The 14,752-nt window shown below is 48.9% G+C and overlaps 1 protein-coding gene across 3 annotated transcripts in view; it reads left to right on the top strand.

The window, feature by feature from the left end:
• Window positions 1–14,752, top strand: part of uvrag (UV radiation resistance associated gene) — a 72,096-nt gene that overhangs the window by 31,540 nt on the left and 25,804 nt on the right. For all 3 annotated transcript variants that reach the window (XM_027029229.3, XM_035535564.2, XM_035535563.2), the window contains exon 13: window positions 5,565–5,640. In XM_027029229.3, coding sequence (XP_026885030.2) covers window positions 5,565–5,640 — 76 coding nt within the window. The remainder of the gene's footprint in view (window positions 1–5,564; window positions 5,641–14,752) is intronic.

Here is a 14,752-nt window from a genome sequence, read left to right as displayed (position 1 = left end):
GGGCCTCACATCTGCGCGCAAGCTCGGGGCTCACGTCGGGGCTTCACGTCTGCGCGCAAGCTCGGGGCTCACGTCGGGGCCTCACGTCTGCGCGCAAGCTCCGGGCTCACGTCGGCCGCTCACGTTGGCGCGCGAGCCCGGGCCTCACGTAAGACTAGGCCACTTAAAGACCCTTCCACATTTTGGGGAGGCGGGGAACATTGCTGTGTCGCTATAGACAGAATGAGAGCGGCTTAGCGGAACTGAGCTCAAAGCCACAGCAAGCCTTTTCATAGCTTCAGGCCATTATCATGGGTGCTAACAGAGACCATGTGCCTCTGAGAAGTTCACACACACACACACACACAGACGCGCGCGCGTCTCTGTGTGTCCATGCTCGTCTTTTCTTCTGAGCTGTTTGGTGATCTCTTACAGACGAGACTTTCAAACAAGCTTGTGCTGCTTGCATACAAACACGCAATTACTCTACACACATACAAATTTTAGTCAAATACACTCTCACAAGCTGAACAACTGCACCTCCTATACGCTCGTCCGACAGTCAGTCAGTAAACACACACTTGTTCTCCGGAGAGTCTGTCAGGAAGGATTTTGTCGGCACCTTCATCCCTTATTACACATGCACTGGGTCAGGATGCACATATGCAAGCCGTTTGTGATGACTTAATACCTGGACAAGGTTTGAGACAGAAAGACAAATGTGTGATAACATTGACATGCAGTTATAAAGATGTTAAATCATCTACAAAAGCTTTTGTTATTTGTTAGCCACATTAGCCTTGACGCTAAAGTTTGAAACTGAAGCAAACACTAAGCTTATACCGTCAGATATGGGGTCAGAGAGGGCGCACTGAAATAAAGACGCAGGTGACCTTGAGTTCAGTCCACTGTGATGTCAAGTGCCAAAGTAGTGTGGCACGCTCGCTGTCTTCCCCGTTCGACCGGGGCAAATGTAAACCTCCAGCGAGGCCGAGCACATGTGCACGGCCAGCTTGTTTACGTTCCCTCGCCGATACTCCAGATGCGCAGGACAATGTCAGCCTGACTCTGTCTCCTCCTTCCTGCTCCTCCATGCACACACACACACTCTCTCTCTCTCTCTCTCTCAGCCCATCCATCTTTCTCTCCTGCACCCCCCCTCCACACACACACATGCTTTCATTCGCTTTTTCTTTTGTGTGTGTCTCTCTCTCTCTCTCTCTCCCTCAATCTCAGGATTTGTCTTTCTTGGTCGCTCATGTGTGGCGCTGCTTGCAAGGTGGGGAATCCCTTCTGCAGTTCTATAAATATATTTTTAGTTGGAGTATGAAATCTTTCGTTCAAGAACCAGTTTTTTATACGACGTAACACGTTAATATATTTCCATATGTTGGTTTAAAGGAAATCACACCTGCAGTAGAAAAACACCGCTGGTGCAGAAACGAGTGACCCCCAGGCGCCAGTGGGTGCGTGCATCATGGGAGTAAATATTCCAGAACCTAACTGACCGATGAAAGGAAAGAGCTTGGGGAGGTTGGTGTGGGCCATCCAAGTGATCACAAAGCCCACCTTACTGAGTGTAAAGACGTTTTGGTAGGATGTCGGGAAGCAGGCAATGGAGGCTCCAAAAGATGTGAGCCTCTCTGAGATTTGAGTTTCGTTAGTCCACGCCAAGACAAAGATCTGACCCTCTCTGAGACAAAGATGTGAGCTCCGTCAGTTCATTATGAGACAAAGATCTGAGCTCCGTCAGTCCACTGTCGGGGGGACTGCCAGCTTCTGCTATAAGGAGAACGCTGCCTGCATCAGATTTGCCAGAGGACGATGGACAAACCTGAAAGTTTGGAGAAATCCCATCTATGGACAGAGGATCCAAATCTGGTCATAATGGAAATGCCTGTGTTTAGAGCGCATCTACCACCAAGAGAACCGTGTCGCTCCAGTTACGCGGAAACCTGCACCCACTCTCCTCACCGTTCAAAGGTGGACTGGGAGGTTCTGGATCAGAGCATCATGCCACCTGTTCAGCCTGAACTGGACAGAACCTCCTCAGAGCCTGAGGGCTCTGAAGAATGGCTTCGGAGAAGGACCAGGGATGACTGTCCGGGACTGGCCAGAGGTTTAGAGGTTTCACGGTGGAACCTGAAGCTGCCAGTTCATGCCAGACCATGCTGAACAAAAAAAATCTATTTTTGTTGTAAAATAATTTTGTTTTTGTCCTTTATTTGGAATGTATTTTTAAACTAAATAATAAACCATTTATGGTATTAAATGAATATTTATTTTAGGAATTTTTTTTGTATTATGCTTAAATACTGACCATGGTACACTAGCTTTCAAGCAGCAATATTGCACGTCTGTCTGTCTGTCTGTCTGTCTGTCTCTCTCTCTCTCTCTCATATTCATATTTTCTTTCAAACACACACACGCAAAAGTCTGCAATTAGTTTTTTTTTTTTGTTTGTTTTTTTTTACTTGTGCAATTGACTATTTCAGAACCAGTATGAAGGTAAGGAGGGAAATTTCCCTGTCCTGCTGGGTGGGTTTGTGGGTGTAGGTGGGTGTTTGTGTGGGTGGGTGAGTGTGTGTGTGTGTGTGTGTGTGTGTCTGTCTCATGTGCTCTCTAGACATGCAGCCTCATAAATCAGCCCAGCAGTGTTTACGGCTGCACCTGCCCTGTGGCTGTCATGGTTAACGGCAGCTCTTAGAGCATAAATCCACTCTGGCCATTACACCGAACATCAGGCTCAAGGGGACAGCTTAAAGAGCGCTGCGAGTGTGCGCGCGCGCATGTGTGTGTGTTGGACCAAAGCTTTAAACCTGTCCCTCACAGTGCAGGGTCCCCTGTGAGCGTGCTTGACCTGCTGTAAGGTCCTGTCTGTCCTGCACTGCGGTGTAATACTGGTCTGCGTGTCCTGCTTTGAACATGTAGTGTTATCGAACCTTTAGGTACATGCAACCATAAACAGTTACAGCAGTTTAGCGACAGTGAAATGTCAGCTGAGTAAGTGTGTTTAAGAGTCTCAGGTCTTCCTGAAGTGCAATTCAGTCGTAGATGTTTTAGTACACTGATATAGACTGCAACCCATTTTCAGTAATCCCATGACACTCTCTCCACATTTACATCTCCCGGTTGAGTGGTTTTTGTGAGCTACTACTGGTTAGGCTCAGTGCGCAATCTCTAGCTGTTGTGTTGCTTAAATCCGCAGTGCTGTCTGGGTCATGGGTGACACAACCTTTCTGAGATCATGCTCTTCCAGGTCTCCGAGGATGTGGCTGGTTTTCCGACTCTTTAATCACACCTAATTAGCAGCCTGCTGTGGGGTTCGCAGGTTACCCATATCTGCTAGCCCAATCGGCAGAGGCCAGAGGTCACGGAGAGGATGAATCTGATCCGTGTGCACTAAGCCCACACAGTGACTCAGTGAGACCGCAGTCCCCTAGTATAAACCCAGCTTGCTCTAAATTTCCATAACAAAAGCACTTTGGTGTGTGTGTGTGTGTGTCCTGTTTACTGTTCTGGGGCACAGTGGATGGTAATAAATCTGCAGCTTGGCACGGTCAAGGGCTGGAGCAGTTCAGACGGTCTGTGCCTGGGCCAGCTGCTGGCTTCCCTGATCTCTCCTGGAGGGAGGGGTGTGTGTGTGTGTGTGAGATGAGAATGCACTAATAGAGTGTGTAAGGTTTTTTGCAGTAAATCTGTGTGGGATGGTGATTATACACACACACACACACAGTAAATATCTTTTCCCATTTTCCCCATGCACTGCAGATCATCTTTTACAGGAACATGTATATGTTCCCCTCCACCACTAAGCCCCCTCCCTTCCACTACCGACTCCCACTAACCCCTCTGTTAGTGACCGGTGGCGTTCAGGCAAAGCTTTCGAGGGCTAGCTAATACACACCGACTAGACCGACTGGGGGGTGTGGGGTGTGGGAGAGGTGCAGGGTTTAGTACTGAAGACTGATGGGTTTAGTCCTGGTCCTGTTCATGTCTCCATGGTGACTGCAGGTCATTCCCTCCTGCTCTAAAATCTACACAGTCCGTCTCTCAAGACAAGCCAAGACGGCCTTCTTGCCAAAGTACTGGAAAATGTTATATTAACTTCACGAAATAGTCATTATTACAACAAAAGCACCACCATCACCAATAATAATAATGATAATGATGATGATGATTATGATAATATAACAACAGCAGTAAACAGTATTAAACACATCTAACAAGAGATTCAGACATGAGCAAGAAACGATTCCTAGTTTCTATATGATCATATTTAGCATGGTTGTGATTGTGTGGAGGTGTGGTTTAGCGCGCGCGCGCGCGCACACACACACACTCACACTCAGACCAAAGCATATTCCCCCACTCACACATGCACATGCACATGCACATGCATGAGTGCCTAACACTCACACTCACACACACACTTCCTGCCTCCTGCTGATCTGTTCTAATATATTTAACTTAACTGGACATTCCCCGAAGGAATTCCTGATGTTCTGTGAACCACAGTGACTTCAGTGTGATCTCACTCACACAGAACAGAGCTCATTAATCATTGGACTGTGTGTGTGTGTGTGTGAGGGCGACAGAGAGAGAGTGTGGTTGCTTGTGTGTGAATTATGAAACGGAATAGACCGGTTTGGTGTGTATAGCCTTCAGTGTTATGTAGATTTTTACTGTAGAGGAGGTGGAAAGTGAAGAAATTCTTCCCCTCTCTCTGCTTCCTGTGAGGGGCATTGGCCCTCTCTGGGGTTAGAGAAGTTTCCGGAGGGTCAGCTCCTCTTCCGCGTTCTCCTCCTCAGGCCTGCAGGGCTGAGCAGGGGAGCCTGTGTGAGCCCCGAGACGCTACGGCCGTGGGTGCTGGCGCGCGTGGTTCTCATTCTGCGCTCGCCATCTGGCCACCTGTACCTCACTACCAACTCTTTCTCTCATCAGGAATGTCAAATAAACCCTGCTCACATGTTTTGTTATTGTAAGGAGACTCTCGCGTGTGCCCACGCTCACACAAACCCCGACTCTAGGATGTAATGGGCTGACAGCGGCGGCAGGTGTCTGTGCAGCTCTGTGATTGTGAGCCACAGGTGGTCGAGCCTGAGGCACCTAGAACCATACAGCAAACCCCCCTGTCTCTCTCCCCATCTGTTTCACTCTTCTTCTTCTTCTTCTTCTTCTTCTTCTTCTTCCCTGTTTTGCTTTCTTTGGTTTCTCAAGGACTCGCCGAGAACTGAGAATCGTGAGAGTTCTATTCCAGCTCGGAACTAATTCTGTTAAGTCTGTCTGGACTCCGCCCAGCGTGCTTAGCTCCGCCCAGCTCCAGAGTGGGTTTTTTTGGTTTGTTTTTTAATATGAAGAATAGCTAACCAGGGACAGCAGATGAAAGAATGTGTGGTTGAAATGCGATAACCCCAGCCCTAATGTCGTTACTGAAGTGAGATGTAGGAGGTTGTGTGTGTGTGTGTGTGTGTGTGTGTGTGTGTGTGTGTGTGTGTGTGTGTGTGTGTGTGTGTGTGTGTGTGTGTGTGTGTGTGTGTGTGTGTGGAACCGATGTTTCCCTGAACTCCCTACTCTTTTCCCAGGTTCCCTCTGTACTCACGGGGAGAGCGCTTTCACTTTGAATATGGCGTTTACCTGCTCAACAAGAACATCGCTCAGGTAAGAGCAGCAGTTCCTGCCCTCATGCTGCTAACACACACACACACGCGCGCACACAGACACGTGTATCCACAAGAGCAAGCCTACATGAGTGTATATATACACACACACAGACACACACACACTTGTGCATATGTTTTTGTGTCGCTCTAGTAACTGAGCTTTTCTGGTGAGTTTCTCGGGTCACAGCAGTCAAGCTGCTAAATTTTTCCACCTCGAGCGTTCTTCACCCTGACGGGGTGACTGGGGCCGTGTATGTTGTTTACTCTCGGCCTGACCCGCGGTCCAGGCGGAGCCCGTGAGCTGACCCAGTCGGCATTAACGTCAAGCGTGAACCCTCCTACTCTCCTCCACTGTAGCTGGTGGCAGAGACGCTCTGACGTACCGAGTCTGTGTGACCAGACCCAAGGTTCAAACCCAGCTGCGCCACGCTGTCTCCAAGCATCACATCTGATAAAAACTGACTTGCTGATGATGGAGTGTTGCATGTTCACATACCATCAACTCCTTGCTCCGCCCACGCCCCGCCTCTGCCCCACCCATGACTCATTTGGGCCCATTTTGCCTCGCCTCTTCCCGGCCTCCACACAATGACTTGTACCGTCTGTGTTTCATAAAGAATTAAAATCAGCGTGTTATGGAGTGAAGCTGGACGTACCTGGGGCTCCAGACGTATTTCACCGTCATGTTCGATTGGCTGGATTTCCTCTGGCCCTGCTTTTGACGCATGGTGTGCGCGTGGTACGCCGTGTAGAACATGTAGCATGCTGTTCGCATCCCCCTGCCCACAGTCTCGGGGTCCCGTCTGCTTTCTGCATGTTCAAATGAAGCGTCACGTTTTGTGCGCCTCCACATATTCAGCACATGCTGAGCGCCGGCTGTCCGTGACGCTGGGCGTGTCTGTTTTGGCACAGAGCTGGAGAGGAGGGCTTAGCTACGATGTGTGCTTGTCCACGTAGGAGAGACCCAGCTGTGGATGAGGAGTCTGTGAGTTTCAGTCGTGTCGCGGTGTGTGTGTGTGATTTATTTTTTTTATTTACCATGGTGCATTACAGAGATCCCCAGTGAGTAATGTAACGTGCATATGTATGTAATATGACTTTTTTAACCTGGTTTTATCTGACAAAGGCCTGCAGGTGAAAGAGCGTGTGTGTGTGTGTGTGTGTGTGTGTGTGTGTGTGTGTGTGTGTGTGTGTGTGTGTGTGTGTGTGTGCGCGCGGGCACGTGTGCATGCATGCATGCGATCTAATTCCTAGTTTCTGGGTGGTGTAGGAAGGAACAGGAAGTAGATCCTGCTCTGATTCTAATTGGTGCTACGCATCACAGACTTCCATGCAGTTTTGCTCTCCCCATCACTTTCAATGGCTTGAGATCTGGTCCCCCTCTCTCCACAGTGCGTGCGTGTGCGTGTGTGTGTGTGTGTGTGTGTGTGTGTGTGTGTGTGTGTGTGTGTGTGTGTGAGTGAGAGAGAGAGCATGTACCAGCATGCTTCTCATTATTGTCCTTTGCGCTTCATTGACCCAGCCAATATTAGGAAATTAAGATCGAGTTTCCCTCCCTGATGTGATTTAGCAGTGGGCCATGGGCGCACGCCTGGCTCATGTTCACCTTGTGTTTTGTATTTTTATTTTAGACCCCCCCCCCCCCCCCATTTGTTAGCTGTAGCTGCTGTCTATGTGTGTGTATATCTGTGTGTGTCTCTGTGTGTATCTCTGTGTAGGTCAGGTTTCACAGGCTGCTCTTGTACTAGAGCGGAGGAGATTAAGCGTCTATCTTTTATTAAATTGTGTGTTGTGCTGCTACGTTTGAAAGTGATACGGGATACATAGATCTGTGTGTGTGTGTGTGTGTGTGTGTGTGTGTGTGTGTTGGCTTGGCTTTGAAGTGGCAGTCTGAGAGTATGTCAGGTTTATTTGGTGGTGTGGTATGTGTAGTGTTTCAGAGACAGTGTGCCCCTTCTGTCAACAACTCTGTCCCTCGCAGAAAATATAAAAACACACGGAAACATGCAATCTATCTATTATTATGCTCATAAACATGTGATCTAGTTTAACATCAGGCTTGTAAATATTCCATCTAGTTTATTAACAAGCGTGAAAACATGAAAAATCTAGTTTATCAGGTTTGTAAAAATGTGTGCTTTCATGAGGTGTGGAAACATATGATGTGGTTTATTAACAGGTGTGTAAAAGTATGATGTAGTTTATCAGGTATACAAAGTTATAATGTGGTTTATTAACAGCTGTGCAAATGTTTGATGCGGTTTATCATCAGGTATATAAACATGATGTGATTTATCAGGTATATACACATATGATGTGGTTTATTATCAGGTATATACACATATGATGCGGTTTATTATCCGGTGTGTAAACATATGATGCGCTTTGTTAACAGGTGTGTAAGCGTATGATGCGCTTTGTTATAGGTCCTCTCCACCCTACCGAGCACATGTCTGGCAGGTAGTTCCACTCCGTGTGGATGTGTTGGTGATCGTGGCTTCCAGAACCTTTCAAAGAAGCACAGCGTCGTCCTCACGTCCCCTGGACAGACACAGTCACATCAGACACATCAAAGCTGTCTCAAATGGAAAACGGATGTCTTTCACCTCGGTGTGTTTTATGTCTGATGTCCCAGAGCGCTGGGCTTGTCCTCTGTGCGTACCGGGCTTTCTTGGCGGGGGGGGTTGGTGGTTTAGTATGGGTCCGCTCTGTCTCTACTTCTTTGCCTGTCCTTGTTTAGTGTCTCTCACAGATGGGATTTTTACCCTCCGGAGTCCCGCTATAGACACTTAAAAAGAAATGTAATCTTTCCTGTTCTCCGTGCAGGTTATTAGTGTATGCTATATTATACGCACACATAAACACACACACAAACACGCGCGCATGTGTGTAGGAAGAAAGAGAAAGGTTGCTTCTGCAGAGAGCGAAACCACTAAGCCTACAAACACAGACGTGTCGCTTCCAAAACACAGCACTGCTCTGGAAGTCTGCCACGCAATGGGCTCTGCGTGTGCGTGAGTGTGCGCCTACGGGTGTGTGATCCATGTTCTCCCGTAGAAGCATGTGGGGCCGATTAAAGTCCACCCGACCTTACAGTGAGGGAATTGTGCGACCCAAAGTTCGTGCTCTGTTGCTAAGGTAACAGCTTTTCGTGGCCGTCTGTGCGAGTGCAGAGCCTCGGGGGAGGGCGGGGGAGTTGGTGGGCAGAGCAACAGTGCCCCTTAGGTGGAGCTTACTGTTTCCGCTCCAGCTTTTTGATGTTTTGTTGAACACGGACGCCATGTCAAAACATGTCCTTTGTTAAACTTCCCGCTGTGGTGACGATGCGATGTGACGGGAGACACATCTGCGTCTGCACTGGAGGAGCTGGTCTTATAGGTGCCATCGCGTTTGTAATGGGAACCTGTTCTCTCACGGTGGTGTTTTAGGCCATTTCTCACTGCCTAGATGGTCTCTTTCAGCTTCCCTTTACTTCCTTGGTGTGTGTGTGTGTGTGTGTGTGTGTGTGTGTGTGTGTGTGTGTGTGTGTGTGTGTTCGTGTTTGTGTTTAATGACATTGCTTTGAAGTAGTGACCAAACATCACTGCAGCCACACACACATTAGCACAAATGCACACATTAACACAGTGACATGTGCACTCCCAGTTGTACAGGGGTAAAACATTCTTGCCTGAAAGAGCTTGGATTCATGACCATTAGCTCATGGGATGGTTTCAGGATGGAAACCATATGAACTGTGGAGGACCCTCCCCCCCCCAGTACACTCACTCTCTCTCACCCCCCCCCCCCCCACTAAATCAAATCAATTCAAATAATTTTTGTCGGCCCCCCCCCACCCCCCACTCAATCACACACACACACACACACACACACACACACACACACACGCGCGCGCAGCTAGAGCACCTGAAGAATGATATTCTTTGTCATTGTTCTGCTTCTGTCTGTGTGTGGCTTTACCGAGCGCTTCAGTAGCAGGGCGTCAGAGCAGCATGGGGCCGGAAATCTCCCCACACCACCCATCACTCCGCCTCTGGTGCAGCTTCCTCCGTCATGCTCGCCTCCTCCTGCCACAGGCCTGCCAGGCGTGTGTCTGGCCTGCCTGCAGGGCTAAGCTGGAGGCTCCTAGAAGAGCCTGTCGGCTGCACCCCTGTTTTTCCTCTAATGTCGTCACCTGGGAGTTGCCAGCCTGTCCCTTAGACTGTAAAAAATCTCTCTCTCTCTCTCCGTTTAAACGTTTTCGTCACATTTTTAAATTAGAAACTTTGATCTTGAGCTCATGCCCAAGCCGTCCGCCTACTCACATGCTTGTGTGTGTGTGTGTGTGTGTGTGTGTGTGTAAACAGTCTCCTATTCCTAACACATGTCCACTGAAGGCAGGGTGTTGAGTGTGTGCACATGCTGTCTGTCTATCCTGTCTCTCTGTGATTCAACTCAGGTGGGTAAATAGAGTGGAAAATGTGTGTGTGACTGCAGCCTCCTGGGAGCGTGTCTGATTTAGCTAGTGCTATTCCCACCTCCATCCCACAATCCCCCACTCCCTGTGGTGTGGGTGGGTGGGTGTGTGTGTGTGGCGTCTGACTCACCTCAGCGCCACGTGTGTAGTGTTCCGGTAAAAGCAGCGGCCAAGCGTTGAGTCTGTACCTTACACAACACGGCCCCTTCTCCAGAGGCTGGGAGCACAAGCCTCATCTATCCAAGCTGGCGTCTGGAGCAGAGTGTCAGCTGGCCTGCAGTGGGCCGTGGGCACACACCTCACTCCTCACCCCTCACCTCTCACTTCTCACTCCTCACCTCTCACTCCTCACCCAGCTTTTCTCAACATAAACCCCAAAATCAGTCACTACAGCTAACCCTCCCTCTCTCTCTCTCGCTCTCACACACACACAAATTCAGCTTAATTTAGTTCAGCAGTGCTTTATTGGCATGAAGGTTATAAGTTACGGTATTGCCAAAGCCATTTAATATAACCAGGAAAGGTGAGCGGGACGGAAAACATTAAAAGAAAGTACAAAACACTCAGTCATCAGTACTGACCACTGAAGGGAGGGGCTGCTGCTTGCATAATCTCTCCCTCTCTCCCTCTCTCACATACATCCTTCTTCACTTTAGAGAAAGTCCAAGAGTCCTTTATTGGCATGACTGTTTTAGTAACAATGTTACCAAAGCAAAGAAAAAAAAAATCCTCCTCTCTGTTGCTTTGCGTTATTCTCTCACACACTCACACACGCACACCTACATACATACATACATACACACACACACACACACACACACACACACACATACTTACATACATACATACATACATACATACATACATACATCACACATACATTCATACATACATACATACATACATACATCACACATACATTCATACATACATACATACATACATCACACTTACATTCATACATACACACATACATACATACATCACACTTACATTCATACATACACACATACATACATCACACTTACATTCATACATACACACATACATACATACATACACACATACATACATACATACATACATATATACACACGTACATACGCACACACACACATACATACACACATACATATATACACACGTACATACGCACACACACATACATACACACGTACATACGTACACACACATACATACATACGTACGTACACACGCACATACGTACACACGTACATACGTACACACGTACACACGTACACACACACGTACATACGTACACATACATACATACATACGTACGTACACACGCACATACGTACACACGTACATACGTACACACGTACACACGTACACATACATACATACATCACACACACAACTTCTTCTCCCACTCTATCTCTCACACACACATCGGTTTCTCATTGTGAAAAGGTTCGACTTGCTAAAGTGCGTAGTGGCCCCTGATTGCGGCGTGTTGGCTCTGGCGCTCGGGCCCCGCGCTCCCACCATCGCAGCGTCTGCCCCTCCGTCTCCCCTTTTCTCTCTCCTGTGCCATTTGAACCGTAAACCACAAAAGCGTTGGAGATCTGAACGCCCGTCAAAGATGGCGGCCGGCTTTTCTGACGGTGAAGCAGTCACTTCATTAGCCTAATGGATCTCACACCTCTCCGGTCTGGACGTTTCGGAAGGCCGCGATCGGAGCGGTCCGCGGCGGGAAGGGGGCCCCGCCCCGTCGGAACCCCCGAGACCTTCCGCTTGTTTGGAAATGATGTGTGAGATTTGCGGGGGGGAGGGTTCCCCATCTTATGGCCCATGTATGTACTCAGCAGCTGCTCCACTATAAAACCCTTGAACATGTTGATCCAGGATAAAGTATAGCTGCTATATTTCATCATTAAATGAAATTACTAATATTAACATAACGAGTGATGAATGAGTCTCAACAGCACACTCTCCTACCCAGAGAAGAAGGAAAGATCAACAAGGCTCTCATGCTCGCTCTCATTCTTCCATCTCCTTGGAGAAGCTCTGCTCTTTCCTGTATGAGGAGTCTCAGGACAGGAGCCTCTGCAGGACTCGGACTACCACGGCCTCTTGGAGAAACAATGCTGCACCCCCCCCCCACACACACACACACACTCCACACACCTCCACCTGGGCCTGGTTTGGAGTTTAGCAAGAGCGTGTAGTCACACCCTGCTGAGTCATTTTGATAAGGACTTCTGGAAAGGCCATGTACTCCCTTGATCACAGTGCTGGATTGGTTCTGTATGGAAGCCAAAGCAACTGATCCATCCCTGTTTGTGTCCTGACCTGTGGAGTGTGTATGTGTGTGTGCGCGTGTGTGTGTGGAGCACGTGACTGCACTATGCATGTTTCTGTGCCTCGGGCCTTGCGGAGCAGTGGCGACCTGCGGCGGGGGACCGGCGGTCGTCTCTCGGACCGGGCCGGCGGCCAACGTGGACGGATTTATGAGCCTGTCTGGGGCTATAGGAATGTCCTACTACTGTCCCTCCTCCCGCGCCAGTCCGCAGAGAGAGCAGGAGAGACAGAGAGTGTGTCTGGCCAGGGAGACCGAGAGCGACAATAGGACAGAGAGGGACAGAGGGAGAGGTGGTGAGTGTGTCTCTCAGGTTTACAGGCGTTCCTCTGGCCTGCCTCCTGTAGCTTTATGAAACACTTAAAATGGCCCTAATTGAATTTCCATGGTTTGAGGTCAGTAGTTAGAGGGGTTTGCCTCCCACCACAAAGAGGTGCCAGGGGAGAGACAACTGCTAAATGAGGCTGTGTGTGTGTGTGTGTGTGTGTGTGTGTGTGTGTGTGTGTGTGTGTGTGTGTGCGCGCGCGCGCGCGCCTGCATGTGTGTTCCGTATACATGTTTACGGAAAGTGAACGCTCATAAAAACATGAAAAATGTGTTTGGAAGTTGGCTGGTTGTGCACCAGAGAAAAAAATGATCCAGAAAACCCCAAAACAGCTAGTCATTGGTGGGGTGTGTGTGCATGTGTGAGGGAGAATCCCAGCATTGTGTTGCATTCGTCTGTTTGATAGAGAAGTAAATAAGCTGCCGTTGAGACGTGGTTCCGTTACTGTTACTCAACCAGTTCATCTGTCTGTCCTTGGATGTTCATCCCTGAGGGGTACACTGGGTGTCCTTTTAATCACCTTGTCTACTTGTGTGTGCTTTTAAATAAAAAAAAACATGCGCACGTGTGTGTATGTGTACAAAATACGCGTGCGCGTGTGTAGGAAGTTGCTGACGTCTAAAGCTTGTTTCTCCTACAGTAGCTCAGGTTTGGAGGTTTTCCTCCTCCTTCATTTTCACTTTGCGCCAGCAAAGTTTTCACATCGGAGGTCGTTTTTCTAACATTTTTTTGTCCTGTAGAGGGAAGGAGAACGGTCAGGATGAGAGCAGATTAGACGCAGCCACTCCGTCTGGTCTAGTTCCTGCTTTTCTGGGTCAGGTTGTGGTTTCCCGCGGTACGAGGGTAGTGTTGTCTGCATGCTGATGCTCTCCACGTCCACGGTGATGCTGCCCGCGACGACGACAGTCCTGTGTGACACGGCACGACAGGGCCGTCATGCTGAACATCCCGGTCTGCCCGGTCTGTTTCATCGGCAGGTGGCCCCACATAGGTGACGTGGGTATGTTGGGGAGTAAAAAAAAAAAAAGGAAAATGAATTGGGACCTCGACGTTCCGGCTTATTAAATTCCAGTGCTCTCTACAGTCTTCCAGAAGGAATTTTAACAATTGAATCGGTTCTAGAATTCCCGAGTCTACGCAGTTGGCTGGAAGCGCAGCCATGCCGTGTCGCTTCGGTTTTCTGAATCCCTCTTGTTCGACTCTTGAAAATTGAAATTGTTGGACTCTTGAAAATTGTTTCCTAAACTAATTAAAACGCTGCAGGATGGCGCCTTGTCCACGCCGGAGGGCCGAGGGAGCTGCGATTGGAGCGCCGTCAGAGAGCGGCGCCCGCGCAGGCCCGCAGGGCAAAGACGCCGAGGTGGCCTCGGCAGGTTAAAGCGGCGAACGCTGGGCCTCACCGGGCCTTACTAGACTTTTTCACGCGCACGTCATAGACAACTTACTTTACACGTACCTCGGATTGTACCGGGCTTGACTGAGTTAAAGCGTCACCCTGAATAAAGAGAGCTTGAATGCACTTGCATCTGGTGGGCATTTGCAAAAGACAAGGGGAGGCAGGGAGAGAGAGAGAGAGGGAGGGAGAGAGAAAAAAGAAATGTGAAAGTGTCTTGTGCTGGAGGTTGACGGGCGTGCTGTAGTGATCCGGCAGTCATGCGGTTTTTATTAGAGCTGCAAGGCTGCACCGTTTCTTCCCGGTTTTGGTCCATCTGTCTGTCTGCGTGCGTCTGTCTGTCTGTCAGGCTGCTCAGACAGCTGGGAATCGGCCCGGTTGAGGGCGTGTCTGGGGGGGAATCTGTCCCCAGAGGTCCCATGATATTCTACACTTTTTAAAATGATGTATCCTGTCTCTCTGGCATGCCTACACACACACACACACACACACACACACACACACACACACACACACACACACACACACACACTCTCTCTCTCTCTCTCTCTCTCTCTCTCTCTCTCTCTCTCTCTCTCTCTCTCTCTCTCTCTCTCTCACACACACACACACA

Source organism: Electrophorus electricus, chromosome 19 (assembly GCF_041902795.1).
Source record: "Electrophorus electricus isolate QZ-2024a chromosome 19, ASM4190279v1, whole genome shotgun sequence".
NCBI lineage: Eukaryota > Metazoa > Chordata > Actinopteri > Gymnotiformes > Gymnotidae > Electrophorus > Electrophorus electricus.
This window is presented reverse-complemented; position numbering and strand designations above follow the sequence as displayed.